The sequence below is a fragment of the Bos taurus genome, chromosome Y (assembly GCF_002263795.3).
Source record: "Bos taurus isolate L1 Dominette 01449 registration number 42190680 breed Hereford chromosome Y, ARS-UCD2.0, whole genome shotgun sequence".
In the NCBI taxonomy this organism is placed as follows: domain Eukaryota; kingdom Metazoa; phylum Chordata; class Mammalia; order Artiodactyla; family Bovidae; genus Bos; species Bos taurus.
Genome location: NC_082638.1, coordinates 7,346,393 through 7,369,132, shown reverse-complemented (window position 1 = coordinate 7,369,132; position 22,740 = coordinate 7,346,393). Strand labels below are relative to the sequence as shown.

At 40.2% G+C, this 22,740-nt stretch overlaps 1 protein-coding gene across 1 annotated transcript in view; it reads left to right on the top strand.

Annotated features, from left to right (window-relative positions):
• The window catches only part of ZRSR2Y (zinc finger (CCCH type), RNA-binding motif and serine/arginine rich 2), a 55,467-nt gene that overhangs the window by 12,677 nt on the left and 20,050 nt on the right, over positions 1-22,740 (top strand). Inside the window, exons 3-5 of the mRNA XM_059884060.1 lie at positions 17,946-18,024; positions 21,003-21,111; positions 21,338-21,424. Coding sequence (XP_059740043.1) covers positions 17,946-18,024; positions 21,003-21,111; positions 21,338-21,424 — 275 coding nt within the window. The remainder of the gene's footprint in view (positions 1-17,945; positions 18,025-21,002; positions 21,112-21,337; positions 21,425-22,740) is intronic.

Here is a 22,740-nt window from a genome sequence, read left to right as displayed (position 1 = left end):
CTTATCCAGGATTGATAGCTACTTTGATATTAAAGGAAAAAAGTGGAACATTGAATTATTTGGTAAAGAGCCATCAGAAATTGTAATCCCATATAATAACAAACAACTTGATGCTCTTCTAATGTTTGAAAATTGGCAGATTGCTATAGGAAACTATTTTGGTCAAAATTTTTGCATCATTTACCTTCACATGTTTTGCTAAATTTTATATCCAGACATCCAGTTACTTTTCCTGTCAGATGTAAACAATCTCCTATTCCAAGTGCTCAGATAGTTTTTACTGATGGGTCAGCAAACGGTAAAGCCTCCATAGTTACTAAAAATCACCAAAAGGTTTTAGAAACACAAGAAACTTCAGCTCAAAGCGCTAAAATAACAGCAGTCATAGAGGCTTTTCCCATGTTTGCAGATGAGGAATTTAACCTTTATTCTGATTCTCAGTATATTGTCAGGTTGTTTCCACACATTGAAACTGTGGTTTTTGTCTGAAAATAAAACTACCATATTTCATTTGTTAAGTAATTTACAGCAACAAATTTGGAAAAGAAATAAAATATTTTTCACTGGACACATTCGGGCTCATTCCGGATTGCCCAGCCCTTTAAATGCCTTTAATGATTTGGCTGACTTAACCAGAAATACAGTGGCTACTGTGATTGAGGAGGCCAGAGCCTCTCACTCACTTCATCATCAATATGCTACTGCCTTAAGATATCAATTCCAAATTCCCAGAGAAACTGCTAGGGAGATTGTGCGTTCTTGCTTATATTGCCCCACTGTTTATAATAGTCTACCTGTGGGAGTTAATCCTCATGGTCTCAAACCTAACGTACTCTGGCAGATGGATGTAACTCATGTCTCTTCATTTGGAAAACTGTCCTTTGTTATACCTTTTCTCATGTCATTATTGCAACTTCTCGTACCGGAGAGGCAGTTAAAGGTGTTATACAACATCTCTTTACTTGTTTTTCATATTTGGGCCTACCAAAAGCTCTGAAAACTGACAATGCTCCTGCTTACATTTCTAAGTCTTTTCAGGAATTTTGTTTACAGTTTCAAATTAAACACAATACAGGCATCCCTTATAATCCCCGGGGACAAGCCATTGTGGAAAGAGCACATCAAACATTAAAGCTTCAAATTCAAAAATTAAAAGAAGGGGAGTTTAAGTATAGTTCACCCCATCAAATCTTGCAACATGCTCTTTTCGTAATAAATATTCTAAATGCTGATCTGGCTGGAACTACTGCAATGCTTCGTCATTGATGCCTGGAGCAATTAAATGCAAAACCATTAGTTAAATTGAAGGACCTCCTCTCAGGACAATGAAAGGGTCCTGACCCATTATTAACTAGCAGTCGAGGATGTGCTTGTATTTTTCCACAGGATGCAAATTCTCCAATTTAGATCCGGGACAGGTTGATTCTCCATGTTGCAGACCCCCAGACATCCAGTTCCCCCATTGCTTCGATCACAAAAGAGGAGCCCGCCGGCAGGGGAGACAAGATAAACATCGAGATCCCGGCGAGACTGACAGGGCAGCTGCAGTGTGAACTCCAACCAGAAAATAATTCTACTTATTCTGTTTTAGCTTATCCACCCTTGCCTTATGTTTTCCTTTTTACTAATGATTCCAACAAACTTAATGTAGGCATGAATTATTCAGGTGGACCTAACGTAGTGACTTGTGAACAATGTATGCTTTCATCTTGTTTAAACCCTCAATGTAATGTTTGCTCCTTTGTGGTGTTACAATGCCCATCCTATCTTATGGTGCCTATATGATAGCTATGGTCTTACTGTGTTACAACAACTGCAGGATTTAATGCGATCGCGACGGTTTGTGGTCTTGCTTATCCTAGGAATATCAGCTTTGATAGCAACAATTACTTCTGTTACTGCGGCAGCAATATCATTGACTCAACAAGTGCATACTGCCCAATATGTTGATACCATGTCTAAAATTGTTTCTTTAACTCTAGCAACACAGGAAGTTATAGATAGGAAATTAGAGATGAGAGTAGACACCTTAGAAGAAGCAATTATGCATATTGGGACTGAGTTACAGGCTTTAAAGGTGAAGATGGCGTTGACATGCCACGCTGATTACAGGTGGATATGCGTGACATCTTTGAAGGTAAACGAGACAGATTATGAATGGGAAAAGATTAAAAATCATATCTCAGGTGTTTGTTCTGATATTGGCCTGGACTTAGGGAAACTTCATAATCAAATACAGACCTTGGAACACTCTCAACTGGATTTTACCGCCGCTGGAGCAGCTAATGACTTTTTTCACACCATCTCTAACTGTATTTCTGGAAAAAATATTCTGTCTAATATCCCTAGTCTCTAATCCTACTTCTCATAATCATTCTTCCTTGTATTGTCAGGATTCTCTGGCAGAGCATTTGGAAGCTCGCGACTGAGCTGCATCTGGTTGTTTTAAGAAATAAAAAAGGAGGGGGAGATGTTGGGGGCCAGAGTGAGGTACTCCGCCCGTGACAAAGGTCATGAGGAAGGAGGCTCGACATACGCAAAGGCGGGATCGAGCCTCAGGAGTCCCCCTGGAACTCCTCGAGCATCTACCCCCATAACCAGAGCCTGCCTACTTTACTACTTTGTGCTCACCTACACCTCTGACTTTACGGGGGGCTGTCCCCCACCACCTCTTTTGGAGAAGGAGTTAACTTAGAGCTCCAGTTTATAATAATTCCTGGGCGTGATAAGAGTGTTTTAACCTACAAACTCCTCTGAAGGTTCTCTGGCCTGCCTGACAGGCTTGTCCGGCCACATGTGATCGCTCACAGCCTCCCAACCGTGAGAGGCACAAGATGCTTTAAACCTTCTAAAAACAGGTTCCTTAGAAAAGTTAGAAAACTATTAGTATAAGTATAATGGGCGAATTAGAAATTGTGTTGGTGAAGGGTTTTTCATTTGTTGAGCCAATGTTTGTTGCTAAGTCTCCATATCCCCTGCCCTTACACACATTAATGAATATATAGAATTAACCTTTGATATTAATCACGTTAGACCTTAGGCTAAGTAAATTCTTTCCTTAACTAAAACCCACTACACCCTCACCCTGTAGGAATGTAACTTTATTTGGGTGGCGTCTGTTTTGAGAATAATCAGCCCTGGAGAAATAAGTGTCCTGGTTGATTGACCGCTGTCACAAGGAGAGGGTCGTAAATTGTCAGCAGGCCCCCTGGCCAGAAGATGATGTAACACCCCTAAGACCTCTGTATACCTTTGTATGAAGCACCTGACTTTGATAAAAGTCAGGACTGCTGACCCCGCGTGACTTTTGCATAACATCTCAGTGTATAAAAGTAGACCATGGGAAATAAAGAATTGGGATCAGTTTCTCAAAATACTGGTCTCCCCATGTCGCTCTCTCTCTCACTCTGGCTGAGTCTCCATCTGGAGCGCGGAACCCACCATGCTTACTAATTATGCCTGGGCTTCTAAGATCCGACCGGGGCGGCCTCAGTGTCTCCTCTCCTTCGGGAGAATGGAAGGACGCCTGTGGCCTACATAAGTGGTGCAAGCTTCTTGTCTTGAAGTTTTATTGGTCTCCCGCGTAAACCAAGCCACTCAGCCTCTTTTCTCCACTGAATTTTCCTACTGAGCTATCCTCATCCTATTACTCTTTATATCTTTAATTAATATCTAATTGAAGCTATTGTATCCTGATCCTCGCCTATGCCGTCTCTCCTTCGAATACCCTGGATCAGCCGGGGCTGGTCCCCGGCAGGACCTAACAGAAGCAGAAGATATTAAGAGGTGGCAAGAATACACAGAAGACCTGTACAGAAAAGATCTTCACGTCCAAGATAATCACGATGGTGTGATCACTCTCCTAGAGCCAGACATCCTGGAATGTGAAGTCAAGTGGGGCTTAGAAAGCATCACTACAAACAAAGCTAGTGGAGGTGATGGTATTCCAGTTGAGCTATTTCAAATCCTGAAAAATGATGCTGTAAAAATGCTGCACTCAATATGCCAACAAACTTGGAAAACTCAGCAGTGGCCACAGGACTGGAAAAGATCAGTTTTCATTCCAATCCCAAAGAAAGGCAATGCCAAAGAATGCTCAAACTACCGCACAATTGCGCTCATCTCACACGCTAGTAAAGTGATGCTCAAAATTCTCCAAGCCAGGCTTCAGCAATATGTGAACTGTGCACTTCCAGACGTTCACGCTGGTTTCAGAAAAGGCAGAGGAATGAGAGACCAAATTGCCAGCATCCACTGGATCATTGAAAAAGCAAGAGAGTTCCAGAAAAACATCTATTTCTGCTTTATTAACTATGTCAAAGCCTTTGACTGTGTGGATCACAATAAACCGTGGAAAATTCTTCAAGGGATGGGAATACCAGACCACCTGACCTGCTTCTTGAGAAATCTGTATGCAGGTCAGGAAGCAACAGTTAGAACTGGACATGGAACAACAGACTGGTTCCAAATCAGGAAAGGAGTATATCAAGGCTGTATATTGTCACTGTGCTTATTTAACTTATATGCAGAGTACATATGCAGAAACGCTGGGCTGTAAGAAGCACAAGCTGGAATCAAGATTGCCGGGAAAAATATCAAGAACCTCAGATATGCAGATGACACCACCCTTATGGCAGAAAGTGAAGAGGAACTAATAAGCCTCCTGAGGAAAGTGAAAGAGGACAGTGAAAATAACAGTGATGTTAATAATGATTTCTCTGTTCATCCCACTTTCTCCTTTCCCCACTGTGTCCACAAGTCCATTCTCATTTCTCTATGTCAGCATCTCTCTTCCTTCCATGAAATAGGTTCATCAGTACCATTCCTAGATTTCACATATATGTGTTAGTAAACAATTATTTTTTCAGACTTACTTCACTCTGTGTAAGAGGCTCTAGGTTCATCTCCTCACTGGAACTGACTGAAATTCATTCTTCTTTATGTCTGAGTAACGTTCCATTGTACATCTGGACCACATCTTATTTATTCATTCCTCTGCTGATGGACGTTTAGGTTGCTTCCATGTCCTGGCTGTTGTGGATAGTGCTGCAGTTAACATTGGGGTACTTTGTCTTTTAGAATTGTGGTTTTTCTCAGGATATATGCCTAGTAGTGATTTTGCTGGGTCATGTGGCAGTTTTACTCCTAGTTTTTTAAGGAATCTCCATACTGACTGTATCAGTTTACATTCCCACCAGTAGTGCAAGAGAGTTCCCCTTTCTCCATGTCTTCTCCAGCATTTATTTGTAGACTTTTTGATGATGGTCATTCTGACCAGTGTGCAGTGATACCTCATTGTAATTTTGATTTGCATTTTTCTGATAATTAGTGATATTGAACATTTTTTCATGTGTTTGTTCACCATCTCTATTTTCTTTGGAGAGATATCTGCTTAGGTCTTTTGACCACTTTGATTGAGCGTCTTGTTTTCCTGATATTGACCTACGTGAGCTGCTTATGTATTTTGGAGATTAATCTTTTGTCAGTTGATTCATTTTCGATTATTTTCTCTCATTCTCACAGTTTTCACATTGTTTATAGTACCCTCTGCTGTGCAAAACTTTAAGTTTGATTAGGTCCTGCTTAATTTTTTTTTTTCTTTTTATTTATTTATTTTTTTAATTTTATGATCCGAAAGTCTACAGGCAATAAATGCTGGAGAGGGTATGGAGAAAAGGGAACCCTCTTACACTGTTGGTGGGAATGCAAACTAGTACAGCCACTATGGAGAACAGTGTGGAGATTCCCTAAAAAACTGGAAATAGAACTGCCTTTTGATCCAGCAGTCCCACTGCTGGGCATACATACTGAGGAAACCAGAATTGAAAGAGACACGTGTACCCCAGTGTTCATCGCAGCACTGTTTATAATAGCCAGGACATGGAAGCAACCTAGATGTCCATCAACAGATGAATGGATAAGAAAGCTGTGGTACATATACACAATGGAGTATTATTCAGCCATTAAAAAGAATACATTTGAATCAGTTCTAATGAGGTGGATGAAACTGGAGCCTACTTATTTTTGTTGTTGTTGTTTTTATTCCTTTACACTAGGAAGTGGGTCATAGAGGATCTTGCTATAAATTATGTCAGGGAGTCTGCTGCCTATGTTTTCCTCTGAGCATTTTATGGTGTCTGGCCTTAAATTTAGATCTTTAATCCATTTTGAGTTTATTTTTGTGTATGCTATTAGAAAGTGTTCTAGTTTTATTCTTTAACATGTAGCTGTCCAGTTTCCTCAGTAACAGTTACTGAAACGGCTTTCTTTTCTCCATTGTATATTCTTGCTTTTTTTGTCAAAGATAAGGTGCTCATAGATGTGTGGGTTTACCTCTGAACTCTCTATCATGCTTCATTGGCCTGTATTTCTGTTTTTGTGCCAGTATCAGACTGTCTTGATAACTCTAGCTTTATAGTCTGTAGTCTGGTAAGTTGATTCCTCCAGCTTAATTCTTTCTCAAGACAGCTTTGGCTATTTGGGACCTTTTGTTTTTCCATACGGATTGTGAAATTTTTTTGTTCTGGTTCTATGAAAACTACCATTGGTAGCTTGATAGGTATTGTGTTGAATCTGTAGGTTGCCTTGTGTAGTAGAGTCATTTTCATAGTACTGATTCTTCCAATCCAAGAACATGGTATATCTGTTCTTCTGTTTATATTGTTTTTTATTTCTTTGATCAGTGTCTTACAGTTTTATGCATACGGGCTTTTTGGCTCTTTAGTAGATTTATTCCTAGGCATTGTATTCTTTTTGTTGCAGTGTTGAATGGGATGATTTCCTTAATTTCTCTTTCCAGTTTTCATTGTTGGTGTATTGAAAGGCAAGGCATTTCTATGTGTTTTTTATCATGTGAATTTACTGTATTCATTGATTAGATCTAGTAATTTCCTGATGGCATCTTTAGGCTTTTCTATGTATAGTATCATGTCACATGCAAACAGTGAAAATTTTACTTCTTTTCCAATCTAGATTCCTTTTATTTCTGTTTCTTCTGATTGCTGTGACTAGGACTATGTTGAATAATAGTGAGATTGGGCACCCTTGTCTTTTTCTTGATAGATTTTTATCTTGCTTCTTCATCTATAACTTATTTTTTGTTATTTCTTGTTTTTTAGATGGGAGGGACTGTGTTCAGTTTACTGAACAAACTGTTTTACTAGTTGTTTGGCCTGAGGTTTCCAGCAGTGGAGTTTGTAGACTGTTGGTTAGAGCTGGGTCTTGGTGTTGAGACGTGGACCTCTGGGAGAGCTCACTTCAATTAATGTTCCTTAAGGTCTGAGGTTTTTTGTATTCCAGCATTTCAGACTCAGTGCTTACACTTCAGGGGCTTGAGCCAGGTCTAAAGCTTGTGAAGCCGGATCTTACAAGCCATGGGATGCAAAAAAGGAAAAAAAAAGAAAAGAAAAATGAAGAGATAGGGGGAAAAAGGCAGAACAACTATAATAAATGAATAAAAGATAACAACCCTTGAAGGGTAATACCAGACTCAATAGCAAAGAGAGAAAAAGAAAAAATATAAATTAAAAATAAAAATGAGTTAAAGTTGCTCAGTTGTGTCTGACTCTTTGTAACCCCATGAACTATACAGTCCATGGAATTCTCCAGGTCAGAACACTGGAGTGGGTATTCTCTGGGGGATCTTCCCAACCCAGGGATTGAACCCAGGTCTCCCACATTGAATGTGGATTCTTTACCAGCTGAGCCACCAAGGAAGCCCGGGAATATTGGAAAGGGCAGCCAATCCCTTCTCCAGGGATCTTTCCAACCCAGGGCTCAAACTGGGGTCTCCTGCATTGCAGGTGGTTTCTTTACCAGCTGAGCTATGAGGGAGCAGAATAATAATGAAGATTTAAAAATAATAGAATAATTTTAGAAAACTAACAAATAGTACAAAAAATAAGAATATGTATGAAAAAACTTCTGGAGGGAAAATGGAACTCCATTAGTAGTAAAAACTCTGAAAGAAACCCCAAACACCAAAAGGCTGAAAAAATTAGGCTGTGAAAGGTGGGGTTTAAGTGGGGAATGACCTAGATGCTAGGGGTGTTTAGGTACGTGTGGGTTTCTGACCCAGGACGCAGGCCTTCAGAGAGGGCCCTCGGTGGGGGTGGGGGTGAGCCAGGCTCCACACAGCTAAGAGGGTCTCTGCAGTGCCTCTGGCTTTGGGGTATGAGGATAAGGCCAGGCCCCCAGGAAGCTCCCCTGGGCCCTGGGTGGAAGAACACCAGAAGGATTCCCTACTCCTCCACATCTGGAGGAACTCCTCCCTGGACGACCCTGCTCTGTCTCTCCTCCCTCCTGCATCTGCAGGACCTGCATGGACTGAGGGTGCCCTCGGAGGTGGCTCTGGAGGACAGAGGAGGGCAGGGGGAGTTGCTGGAGGGTAGAGGGGGGCCCTTGGATGGAGGAGAGAAGGTAGAGGGGGCTCCTGAATCCCCGAGAGCCAGGTCCAGAGGTCAGAGCCCATGGAGGCTTGAGGGGGCATGTATAGGATGTGGACCCTGGAGGGAGGAGGAAATGAGAGAGTATAGAAGAATCCTGGAGTTTAGGAGGGGGCTTTGGAATGGCAGAGGCCTCAACTTGGAGGGAGGAGCAGGGAGTGGGGCTTAGATGGGTGCCTTGGAGGGTGGAGGGGCCCCCAAAGGTAGGAAGTGTTCCTTAAGGGTGGAGGGCTTGGCCTGGGCACCTTAGGATGATCCCCAGGGCCGAGTGGGGATAAGAAGGGGACAGTAGGCAGTGCCTTGTTCAGGTGCCTTCTAAAGCTCAGCTGGTCTCTTTCTCTCCCAGCAGGAGCCTTCCCTCCCTCTCACATCCACAGGATTCTCTCATAGGGATCCCTGAAGAGCTATGGTCCCCCAGAGGGAAGAAGACTCCATCGGAGGGAAAAGAGGCGCCAAAGAGCAGAGGCCAGGGGCCCTGGGGCCCAGAAAGCACCCCAGGATCAAGTGAAGGGGGTCACCTAGTGGATCTTTCTATCTCCTCATAGATCCCTCCCCTTCGTGATGGAGCAAGTTCACTGCTGCTACCAGCACAAAAGCATCAAAACCACTCTCTTCCTCTACAACAGACCCTCAGTTGGTGTCCCCAGGCCTTGAGCTTTCTCCACACTCTTTTGTCTGGTACCTGGTTTCCTCTGAGGCCCCACCCATCAGCCTGTCCTCAGGAGGTCCCCCACCAGCACGTGGTAGGCATCCTAGGCATGGCGAGACATGCACTCTGTACCTTCTCTCACTGTCATCTTGCATACACCTTTTATTCCTGATCTTAGAGAAAATGCTTTCACTTTTTCTCAGTTGAGAGTAATGTTTGCTGTGGGTTTGTTGTATATGGCCTGTTATTATGTTGGCATAGGTTCTTTCTACGGCTATTTTCTGGAGAGTTTCTATCATAAATGGAAGTAGGATTATGTCCGAAGTTTTTTCTGCATCTGTTGAGCTGGTCGTCTTTCTTAATTTATTTGTGTGATGTATCACAGTGATTGATTTGCATATATTGAAGGTTCTACATCCCTGGGATAAATCTCACTTGATTGTGGTGTATGATTCTTTGATTGTGTTGTTGGATTCTGTTTGCTAGAATTTTGTTGAGGATTTTTGCATCTATGTTAATCAGTGATATTCCTGTAATTTTCTTTTTTTCTGGCATCTTTTATAGTGTGGAGATGGTGGCCTCGTGTCCTTTAAAAAAGAGAAATGATTTGATGGGATTTGGTGGAATTGTTCGGAGAAGGCAATGGCAACCCACTCCAGTATTCTTGCCTAGAAAATGGATGGAGAAAATGAAAATGCTCCTCCTGCCATGGACGGAGGAGCCTGGTAGGCTGCAGTCCATGGGCTCGCTAAAAGTCAAACACGACTGAGTGACTTCACTTTCACTTTTCACTTTCATGCATTGGAGGAGGAAATGGCAACCCACTCCAGTGTTCTTGCCTGGAGAATCCCAGGCATGGCGGGGCCTGGTGGGCTGCCGTCTATGGGGTCGCACAGAGTTGGACAGGACTGAAGTGACTTAGCATCAGCGGCAGGTGGGATTGTTATTCAAAAAGAAATCATAAGTTGAAATTTGAAAGTTCTCAGCCTGACCACATTAAAAGAAATAAAATGTGTTTGAGAGGGAACCTGAGAGTTTGGCTGGCATTGATAAGAAGATTGGTGTGAGTCACTATCTGAGCAGTAGCTTGAAACTGTTCATGAAGGCAGTTGAGACTGGTCAACCATCGTAGTCAAGGCCCTATTGTCCGGGACAGTTGAGAGAGCACAAAAGAGGTGATCTAATATTATGAGATTATTTTGCCTCCAGCATCTCAATTGAGATGCCTCCAGAATCCAAGAGCTATTCATCAAAAAATGGGAGATTAAGTCTACACTAAAACTGGAATTGTTTTATCAAACAGTGGAAGAATGAACCTGAGGGCATTTTGTTTATTATGGGAGTGGCCCTTTGATCACAAACCCAGTGTGTAAAGTGTGAAGGATATAGCTGTATCAAAGAAGGCTGTTCAGCGAAGAGATCCATGGTGATGGGCACTCCTAAGCCCAAACCAGTACACACATATATGATTTCATCCCAGAAGATGTAAGGTAGCAAATCCAAGAGCTTTAATAAGAGCTGTACCAGGTAAAGTCATGGAGATAGGGTCACCAAGAGCCATGTGCCTTCACTGTGAGGAACATGGGCCTGAAAAATTTTCGGTTTGTTCCAGACTTGTTAAAGAAGTGAAGTAGCCCTCATAATCACCAAGAGAGTCTGAAATGCAGTACTTGCATGCAGTCTCAAAAATGACTGAATGATCTCTATTTCCAAGGCAAACCATTTGGTATCACAGTAACCCAATCTGTGCCCCACCCACTAGTGACAAAGAAGCTGAACGGTTCCATGATGACCTGCAAGACTTTACAGAACTAACACACAAAAAAGATGTCCTTCCTTTTCATCACAGGGGACTGGAATGCTTTTGTAGGAAGTCAAAAGATACCTGGAGTAACAGGCAAGTTTGGCCTTGGAGTACAAGATGAAGCAAGACAAAGGCCAATAGAGTTTTGCCAAGAGAAAGCACTGGTCATAGCGGACACCCTTTTCCAACAAAAAGAGATGACTGTACACATGTCCCCAGATGGTCAATATTGAAATCAGATTGATTATGTTCTTTGCAGCTGAAAGTGGAGAAACGTTATACAGTTAGCAAAAACAAGACCAGAAGCCGACTGTGACTCAGATCATGAATTCCTTATTGCAGAATTCAGACTTAAATTGAAAAAGTAGGGAAAACCACTAGACCATTCAGGTATTACCAAAATCAGATCCCGTACAATTATCCAGTGGAAGCAACAGATAGATTCAAGGGGTTAGATCTGATAGACAGAGTGCCTGAAGAACTATGGACAGAGGTTCATAATATTGTAGAGGAGGCAGTGATCAAGACCATCCCCAAGAAAAAAGAAACGCAAAAAGGCAAAATGATTGTCTGAAGAGGCCTTACAAATGGCTGAGAAAAGACAAGAAGCTAAAGGGAAAGGAGAAAAGGAAGGATATAACCATCTGAATGCAGAGTTCCAGAAAATAGCAGGGAGAGATAAGAAAGGCTTCCTCAGTGGTCAATACAAAGAAATAGAGAAAAACAATAGGATGGGAAAGACTAGAGATCTCTTCAAGAAAATTAGAGATACCAAGGGAACATTTCATGCGGAGATGGGCACAATTAAGGGCACAACTGTTACAGACCCAGCAGAAGCAGAAGATACTAAGAAGAGGTGGCAACAATACACAGAAGAACTATACAGAAAAGATCTTCACAACCTAGATAATCACAATGGTGTGATCACTCACCTAGAGCCAGAAATCCTGGAATGTGAAGTCAAGGGGGCCTTAGGAAGCATCACTATGAACAGTTAGTGAAGGTGATAGAATTCCAGCTGAGCTGTTTCATGTCCTAAAAGATAATGCTGTTAAAGTGCTGTGCCCAATATGCCAGCAAATTTTGAAAACCTAGCAGTGGCCACAGGACTGGAAGAGGTCACTTATTGTTCCAAACAATGGAGAAAGGCAGTGCCAAAGAATGTTCAAATTATGACCCAATTGCACTCATCTCACATGCTACCAAAGTAATGCTTAAAATTCTCCAAGCCAGGCTTCAACAGTATGTGAATCAAGAATTTCCAGATGTTCAAACTGGATTTAGAAAAGGCAGAGGAACCAGAGATCAAATTGCCAATATCCATTAGATCATAGAAAAAGCAGGAGAGTTCCAGAAAAACATCTACTTCTGCTTTATTGACTACACCAAAACCTTTGACTCTTTAGATCACAACAGACTGCAAAAATTCTTAAAAGATATGGGAACACCAGACCACCTTACCTGCCTCGTGAGAAATCTGTATGCAGAAATCTGCCTCCTGAGAAATCTAAACAGAACTGGACATGGAACAGTGGACTGGTTCGTAATTGGGAAAGGAGTGCATCAAGGCTGTATACTGTCACCCTGCTTATTTAACTTATATGCAGAATACATTCATGAGAAACGCTGGGCTTTATGAAGCACAAACTGAAGTCAAGATTGACAGGAGAAATATCAACAACCTCAGATATGCATGTGATACCACACGTATGGCAGAAAGTGAAGAGGAACTAAACAGCCTCTTAATGAAAGTGAAAGAGGATAGTGAAAAAGTTAGCTTAAAACTCAACATTCAGAAAACGAAGATCATGGCATCTGGTCCCATCAGTTCATGGCAGATAGGGAAAGATAGGAAACAGTGAGCGACTTTATTTTTTTGGGCTCCAAGATCACTGCAGATGGTGAGTGCAGTTATGAGATTAAAAGATGCTTACTCCTTGGAAGAAAAGCTATGACCAACCTAGACAGCATATGAAAAAGCAGAGACATTACTTTCCTGACAATAGTCTGTCTTTTTCCAATAGTCATGTATGGATGCGAGAGTTGGACCATAAAGAAAACTGAGCACTGATGAAGTAATGCTTTTGAACTTTGGTGTTGGAGAAGACTCTTGAGAGTTCCTTGGACTGCAAGGAGATCGAACCAATCAGTCCTAAAGGAAATCAGTTCTTTTTTATTTTTTTAAATTTTATTTTTAAACTTTACAAATTGTATTAGTTTTACCAAATATCAAAATGAATCCGCCACAGGTATACATGTGTTCCCCATCCTGAACTCTCCTCCCTTCTCCCTCCCCATTCCATCCCTCTGGGTGGTCTCAGTGCACTAGCCCCAAGCATCCAGTATCATGCATCGAACCTGGACTGGCAACTCATTTCATACGTGATATTATACATGTTTCAATGCCATTCTCCCAAATCTTCCCACCCTCTCCCTCTGCAACAGAGTCCATAAGACTGTTCTATACATCAGTGTCTCTTTTGCTGTCTCGTACACAGGGTTATTGTTAGCATCTTTCTAAATTCCATATATATGCGTTAGGATACTGTATTGGTGTTTTTCTTTCTGGCTTAATTCACTGTGTATAATAGGCTCCAGTTTCATCCACCTCATTAGAACTGATTCAAATGTATTCCTGAATATTCATTGGAAAGACTGATGCTGAAGCTGAAACTCCAATACTTTGGCCACCTGATGTGAACTGACTCATTGGAAAAGACCCTGATGCTGGGCAACATTAAAGGCAGGAGGATAAGTGGACGACAAAGGATGAGATAATTGGATAGCACCACCATCTCAGTATAGTTGAGTTTGAGCAGAGTCTGGGAGATGATGGTAAACAGGGAATCCTTTTGTGGTATAATCCATGGGATTGCAGAGTTGGACATGACTAAGCGACTGAACTGAACTGCACTGAACTGAACTGTTACCTCTAACTTCCCTTTTGTAACTGGAATGTGGATCTTGTACCTGTCCCACCATTGTATTTCAGAAGTACATGACTTGTTTGGTATCATAGATTTATAACTGGAGAGGACTATGCATTAAATATCTTGTACCTTGTGACTTAGCCATAACTAACTTAGATATGTCAACTGAAGAAAGCATACGACCTAAAAGTTTGCAGTTAAGTTTTATCGGAGGACCTTAGTGAGGATTGTAACCTAGAATACAGTATCTTAGATCTCTTTGAGGAAAGTGAGTTAAGGAAGAATACAGGATATGTAGAGTTTTCTCTGGGAAGAATGAAAAATACAGTTAAAATTCGAAACATTTTTAATTACTGAAGCTCTTCCTTGGTAGCTCAGCTGGTAAAGAATTTGTCTGCAATACAGGAGACCCCAGTTGTATCCCTGGGTTGGGAAGATCCAGTAGAGAAGGGATAGGCTACCCACTCCAGTGTTCTTGGGCTTCCCTGATGGCTCAGCTGGTAAAAAATCCTCCTTCAATGCGAGATACCTGGGTTTGAACCTTGTGTCTGGAAGATCCACTGGAGAAGGGTTAGGCCACCCACTCCAGTATTCTTGGGCTTCCTTGATGGTTTAGCTGGTAAAGAATCCGCCTTCAATGCAGGATACCTGGGTTTGATCCTTGGGTTGGGAAGATTCCCCTGAAGAAGGGAATGGCTACCCAATCCAGTATTCTGGCCTGGAGAATTCCATGGACTGGTAGTCCATGTGTAGTCCACAGGGTCACAAAGAAGCAGATGTCTAAATTACAAAAATTTATGAAAGATGTCTAAAGTTAATCATTTTAAGTGCTTTTCTGTGTTTGGGAATATGCAAGAATTTGGGCCATCAACTGGGGAAAAGAAAAACAGTAGGACAGCAGTTTATTTGGGGCAAATAAGTTACTGTACTCTGGGGGACACCCTCTTAGAAGATCCCATATACCTTAAAGGGTATATGACTTTAGTGAGGGGACATCCATTTTGATAGAAGTTTACAACTAGTCATGAGGAGCAGTTACTCATTAGATATTGTTGCAGAAACCAGTAATCAAGAAACCTAAGCACCATGCATGGAGAGTTGAAGAACTCAGGTTTATTATGCTGGTGGACCCAGAGAAGTTAACACCATAAGCTCTGAGCCCTGAACAAAGGTGTTACAGAATTTTTATAGACAGACTATGGTGGGCAATACTAGCTGTTAATAGGCTGGTTTAAACTAAGGGGTTTTGAGTGCACAGGAACAGCAGTCAAGATGATGAGGGGGTTGTCTGACCTGGATAGGCATGATTAAGCAGCTTGGCAGGGGCTGGACGGTTGCAAAGAACAGGACAAGGCTGAGTGAGATAAGCTCCAGTTTCCAATATTCCCTATGAAGTCCCCATTTTCTGCGACTGTGTGACCTACATGATCCAGACTTCGCAAGGAGCAAGCTGAGTTATAGAGGGAGAATGAGCAGGATGTTATGTAAAATTTTCACTTTGTCTCTTCAGTATGACAAGATGCAAGAAATTGGGCTCAGGAGAAACTGTTCAGGTTGTGCTGTTGCTTTAGCAGAATCTTTTCACTGAAGAGCCTCCTTTGATACAGTTAAATCCTTCTGGCCTCACACATTGGGTTTGTGATGAAAGGGCAGCTTCCATAATTTATAAAATGCTCTCAGGATCATTCTTCCACTGTTTGGATATTTCTTGGCTTCATTCTCAACTTAATCTATAGATTAGTTCTAAGATTCTCTTGAGATAATGGATACATAATAGTCTCCTTAAAAGATTAGGCCAGATCCTTTGTGTTCTCTCCATTAGACAGTGAAAAGTGAAAATGTTAGACTCAGTCATGTCTCACTCTTCTTTACCGCATGGACTGTGGCCTTCCAGGCTCTGCTGTCTGTGGAATTCTCCAGGCAAGGATATTGGAGTGGGTTTCCATTTCCTTCTTCCGTGGAACTTCCTGAGCTAGAGATGGAACTTGTGTCTCCTGCATTGCAGGCAGATTCTTTACTGTCTGAACTACCAGGGAATCCCCAGATTCTGGTCTTTAGATATGAGAAGATAGAAGAATTGGGCTCATAAAATCTTCTCCTGAAAACACCTAGCCATCTGAAGACTTGTTCGCTCACCCTTGCCCCCACAACATTTGTTTTGTTCAGTCAGTAAGTTGTGTCTCACTGTTTGTGACTCCATGGACTGCCATATACTAGGCTTCACTGTCCTTTGCTGTCTCCCAGGTTTTGCTGAAACTCAAATCCATAAAGTTGTTTCCATCTAACCATTTCATCCTTTTCCACCCCTTTCTCCTTTTACCTTCAATCTTTCCCAGCATCAGGGTCTTCCGGTGAGTCAGCTCTTTCCCATCTGGTGGCCAAAATATTGGAGATTGATCTTCAGCACCAGTTCTTCCAATGGATATTCTCAGTTGATTTTCTTTAGGACTGATGGGTTTCACCTCCTTATAGTGAAAAGTACTCTCAATAGTCTAATCCAGCTCTGCAGTTCAAAAGCATCAGTTCCTTATTGCTCAGCTTCTTTGTAGTCCCTCTCTCACATCCTTACATGACTACTAGAAAAACCATACCTGTTATTTCTGCTTTGCATCCTAAAGTCTTTTCCATGGGAGTTGAAAGTCAGTCATTGCAGTGGGTAGTGATGCAATCCTTGTAGAAGCAGGTGGCCAGTGACATTCTTCGGTTGTCAACTAAAATATTGTTGTCTTCTTTCATTGCATGAACTTTGCATAAGTGACAGCTTTTAGTTAGCAGGGCTAATTGAAATTATCCCTTAGATACGGACCTTAATTATCCAGGGTACACAGTAGATTGACCATGGGGCCAGCTGCACTAGCCACTGATTAGATGGTGAGCAACATTCATTGTTTACTGGAATGGCATGCAACATTCTTAAATTTGCAGATACTTACATGAGACACTTGACTTAAGACTTTTTAGTAGCTGTGTGAGAGAGACATGAATGAGCAAGCAGAAGAGGGGAGCCACAGATTAAATGCTATGGTCTAGATACTTATGTCTCTGTCTAAATTCATATATAACACAGAGGTGTTGCTTGTTAGATTGTGCCAATATAACAGTAGATTTTTCCCCTTTAAATTAAATACTTGTCCCTGGGATGAAATAGGATGGTATTAGTTCAGTTCAGTCTCTCAGTCATGTCCGACTCTTTGCGACCTCATGAATCGCAGCACGCCAGGCCTCCCTGTCCATCACCAATTCCTGGAGTTTACTCAGACTTATGTCCATCGGGTCATTAATGCCATCCAGCCATCTCATCCTCTGTCGTCCCCTTCTCCTTCTGCCCCCAATCCCTCCCAGCATCAGAGTCTTTTCCAATGAGTCAACTCTTCGCATGAGGTGGCCAAAGTATTGGAGTTTCAGCTTTAGCATCAGTCCTTCCAGTGAACATCCAGGACTGATCTGCTTTAGGATAGACTGGTTGGATCTCTTTGCAGTCCAAGGGACTCTCAAGAGTCTTCTCCAACACTGTACTTCAAAAGCATCCATTCTTTGGCACTCAACTTTCTTCACAGTCCAACTCTCACATCCATACATGACCAATGGAAAAACCATAGCCTTGACTAGACAGAACTTTGTTGGCAAAGTAATGTCTCTGCTTTTCATTATGCTGTCTGGGTTGGTCATAACTTTCCTTCCAAGGAGTAAGCGTCTTTTAATTTCATGGTATTAGGATAATATAAACATCCTGTGTCTAATAACCTCTTCCAATGCTTTTAGTTGTTTATCTAAATACATTTTTGTAGTGAGTGTTTAAAAAATGGTTTTGTATATTTTAGTTGTCTGTCTTTTGTGAATGTCTGTGTTCCATCCCATTCTCCCAACACCTTTTTGAGTATTCTGAACCATGGATTTAAAAAAATATATACAGTGTGTTAACCACTATTTACATTAATTTTCTGACTCTTCAGTTGTCCAGAATTTTGCTCTCTAAAGCCTTTATTATTAGGAGGTTTAGACAGACTGGTGTGTGCCATTATTGTAAACATTAAAAATGTTCATGTTTAAAGATTTTCCTGCATCATTGACCATATTATTATTTGTATTCAGTTTAATAAACATTTAAATTACTTCAGGACTGTCACAAAAAGAAGAGGAGAATCCTGCTGTTATTGAAAAACAGTTAAAAGAAGAGAAGCTGTTGGAGTTAGAGAGGTCAGCACTGTTTTAAAAACTCGAAGTGTATTCAGTTTTTATACTTGAAATGATAAAGACTTTATTAATACAGATTTTTCTTTATAAAAATATGTACATCTCTGATAGGATGATATACATTTATGGAGTAAAGGTGTGTGGGAGGGAATTCTGTATTTTCCCCTTAATTTTGCTATAAATTTAAGACTTCTGCACGAATAAAGTCTGGAGTTCTAGTTTTCAGAGAAGAGAAGATATGCCACATAATTTTTTCAAAAATGTAAATATAAGGGCAAGCCAAGAGAAATCATTTTAAAGGTAAGAACTTGCCTTTGTTTCAATTGTCAGTGTGACATAGGTTGTGAAGTCTAATTCAGAGTCCTACAGGTGATTCTTTGCATTTATTTGTATATAGGATTTAATCTTTTTGTTCGATTTTCCTCATCTGTTAAATGAAAGAATTATTATATAATTTGTTTCTGTAAATGTTTTTAATGTGTTTATTGCTTATTTACATACTTACTTTCTCCCAGTGGGGTTTTCTTATTTAGTGATAAATTAATGATAATCATGTCTTTCTGTTTAATGTATATGGTATCTTTAAATAATATATGCTATTTTTAAAACCTGTATAACATTTTTTTACTTTTAAAAATTATTTTTTATTGAAGGATAATTGCTTTATTGCTGTTTTCTGTCAAACTTCAACATGAATCAGCCATAAGTATACATATGAAACTCCCTCTCATGACACCTGTATAAAAAATTTTTGACCAAAGTATTTTTCACTGCTTTTGTTGATTCATTTTCTATGCAAAAGAACAACTAATTCAAACAAGAAGTGAAACAGCATCAATAAATACCTCATACTCATAGAGAGCCTTTGTTACAAAAAGTTGAATGCAAATGTCTGAGTACAAAGATAGTACACATATAGTTACACGTATCTTTACATAAATTTGTACATTAAGATCATAGTACCTTAAAAAGAAAATAAGATTACCCTTTTATTGTTATACAGACCTTTAAGTTAGCAATCTTTGCTTATATAATTTTCATAATTTCTCTATTATTTCCTAGGAAAGTGCCTAGAAATGCCTGTGATCAAAGAATATGTATACATAAACAGAGAAAAAGGGCCTCTGGGTTTGTAGTTTCTCCAGCATTGAAAAAACATGCCCATTTTTACCATATGTTTAGCTCAGTTCAGTTCAGTTAAATCTCTCAGTCGTGTCCAGCTCTTTGCGACTCCATGGACTGCAGCACACCAGGCCTCTCTGTCCATCACCAACTCCTGGAGCTTGCTCAAACTCATGTCCCTTGAGTCTGTGATGCCATCCAACCATCTTATCCTCTGTTGTCACCTTTTCCTCCTGCCTTCAATCTTTCCCAGCATCAGGGTCTTTTCCACTGAGTCAGTTCTTCATATCAGGTGACCAAAGTTTTGGAGTTTCACCTTCAACATCAGTGCTTCCAATGAACACCCAGAACTGATCTGCTTTAGTATGGACTGGTTGTATCTCTTTGCAGTCCAAGGACCTCGCAAGAGTCTTCTCCAACACCACAGTTCAAAAACATCAATTCTTCGGCGCTCAGCTTTCTCAGCTTTCTTTATAGTCCAACTCACATCCATACATGACCACTGGAAAAACCATAGCCTTGACTAGACAGACTTTTGTTGGCAAAGTAGTGTCTCTGCTTTGAATATGCTATCTAGATTGGTCATAACTTTTCTTCCAAGAAGTAAGTGTCTTTTAATTTCATGGCGGCAGTCACCATCTGCAGTGATTTTGGAGCCCCCAGAAATAAAAGTCTGATACTGTTTCCACTGTTTTCCCATCTGTTTCCCATGAAATGATGGGACTGGATGCCATGATCTTAGTTTTCTGAATGTTGAACTTTAAGCCAACTTTTTCACTCTTCTCTTTCACTTTCATCAAGAGGCTCTTTAATTCTTCACGTCCTCCCATAAGGGTGGTGTCATCTGCATATCTGAGATTATTGATATTTCTTCCAGTAATCTTGATTCCAGCTTGTGCTTCATCTAGCCCAGTGTTTCTCATGATGTATTCTGCATATAAGTTAAATAAGCAGGGTGACAATATGCAGCCTTGACATACTGCTTTTCCTATTTGGAACCAACCTGTTGTTCCATGTCCAGTTCTAACTGTTGCTTCCTGACCTGCATATCGGTTTCTTAAGAGGCAGGTCAGGTGGTATTTCCATCTCCTTCAGAATTTTCCACAGTTTATTGTGATCCACAAAGGTTTTGGTATAGTCAATAAAGCAGAAACGGATGTTTTTCTGGAAGTCTCTTGCTCTTTCGATGATTTACCGGATGTTGGCAATTTCATCTCAGGTTCTTCTGCCTTTTCTAAAATCAGATTGAACATCTGCAAGTTCACAGTTCACGTATTGCTGAAGCCTGGCTTGGAGAATTTTGAGATTCACAATAAAAATAGAAAATTTTTTTATTTATATTTTTTTTGGTAGGAAAAATGATTACTAACCAAGAATGTTAATCTTCTATCCTATATGTATGACATATACTTTACTCATTTATCATTGATCTCAGTTTGTTTCACAACATTACTTACAATTTGATTTTCATGCTATTTTCATAATTTGATATCCAGTATCTGGCATTGGTGTCTGACTTATTTTTTTTCTTTTAGTCGTTTAGGATCCTAGGGACAAAAACTCAAGAGACTCTTAACTGTTTCAAGTTTACCCATAAGTTGATGGGTTCTGCAGTCCTGCAGTTGCCACTCTACAAATGCATAGAAGTTGAAGGATTATACTTTCTCAATGTGAAACTCTAAGTCTTAGTTTGTATCTTATCATTTGCTTTATGGCACTTGCTCTAGGTTTTATATAAAATTAATCTTTCATTACATTTTAATCATCCCCAAATGTTTTATTTGCTATAATATATGCAGTGTAAATGTGTGTGTATTTGTAGAATGCCAGTTCTTTTGATAACTTAATTATATCAATAGGCAAAACTTACATGATGAATGGTTATTAAGGGAGCAGAAGGCACAAGAGGAATTCAGAATAAAGAAAGAAAAGGAAGAGACAGCTAGGAAACAGGAGGAAGAACAAGAGGTATGCTTTGCTTTTAGTCAAATTAATCAGCTAGCTAAACAGTTAAAATAACTTCTAATTAAAGATTTTTTCACATTAAGAAATACATGTCTTGAACAAGAATAACAACAGAAAAACCTTTAAAAAGCTGGATTCTTTGTTTGACCAATATATACTTAATTTTTAAAGTTTACTTTTCCTGTGTTGTGAAGGTTTTGAAAATTAAATCTTTTTTTTCTCTTTAAAGACAAACTTAAAGGAAAAATGGGAAGAACATCAGAGAAGAGAGAGAGAAGAGAAGGAGCAGAAACAACAGGGGAAAAGAGAAGAAGAGGTAATTCCTGTGATGAGAGGATAATTACATGGAAGATCCCCTGGTATTCTTGCCTGGAGAATCCCATGGACAGAGGAGCCTGGCAAGCTATAGTTTGTAGGGCTGCAAAGAATTGGACACAACTAAAGCAATTTAACATAAATATGATGGATTTGAAGCTGTAAGCCATTTGAGGGCTTGGAGTTTTTGGTTTTTATTTATTTTTTTTTTGTTTACTTATTTTTTGCTGCATTGGGTCTTCATTGCTGAGCTTATGCTCTCTCTAGTTGTGGTGTGGAGGGTCTGTTCCATTGTCTTCTCTAATTGCAGAGCCCCATCTGTAGGTCACAAGGCCTCAGTAGCTGTGGCAGTGGTCAGTCTCTGTAGCACACAGGTTTCAGCAGTTGCAATGTGAGGCCTGGGCTCATAGTTACAGCTTGCAGGCTTAGTTTCCCTGTGGCATGTGGGATCTTTCTGGACCAGGGATGGATGTTCCCTGCATTGGGAAGCAAATTCCTAAGAACTGCACCACCAGGGAAGTTCTTGTTTGCTGTTTAAGTGTCTTACATATATATATATTTTTTGTACAGACACACACTAGAGAGTTTCCTTAAAATGTTTTTCTTTATGTTCATGTAATAGCAGTTAAGACTGTGTAATGTTTTTCTTCAGCTTTACCCAGTGTGAAACACAGTTTATAATGGGCATAAACTTTTTGTTTAGAAGAGAAATAGTAAAAGTTGCAGTGTCTGCAGCCCATTACATGTGTTACAAAGCAGCCATGGCAGAATGTAAACATATAGCTGTGACTGTGCTGTAATGAAATTTTACATAGAATCAGACAGCCTTTGTATCTCTCTAGTGAATGATGTGATTCTCAGGTTCTGTCACGTGTGTTGACTCATTTTAAAGACATTTTATATATGTCATGTTTATTTTGTTCCTTATGTCCTGCCACCAAGAAGTATTTAATTTTCAGAAAGCAGTTAAGAGTTAGTAGATTTTTTGTTACTATTATTAAATCTTGACTTGATTAATGTGTAGCTCAAACAATTGACTTGATATATTTGACTTCCTGTCCTTAATGCTATATTTCAAAAATTCACAGCCCGTCTTTGCTTGAATGAATTAATTAGATTTTTTTTTTTCTGTTGTATTTCTAATCCTGAAACATAAAATTGAGTTTTAACCACCATGTAGTGGGAAAAATGGATTTGCTTGTGTCTTGGTCATAATGGGATAGAAATAGTCTTCACAACCTTTGTTTTTTGTATCTCAGGCCATTAATCCCAGTGCAAATTTTAGCTACTTTGAGTACTACTCTTTGGAGCGGATAT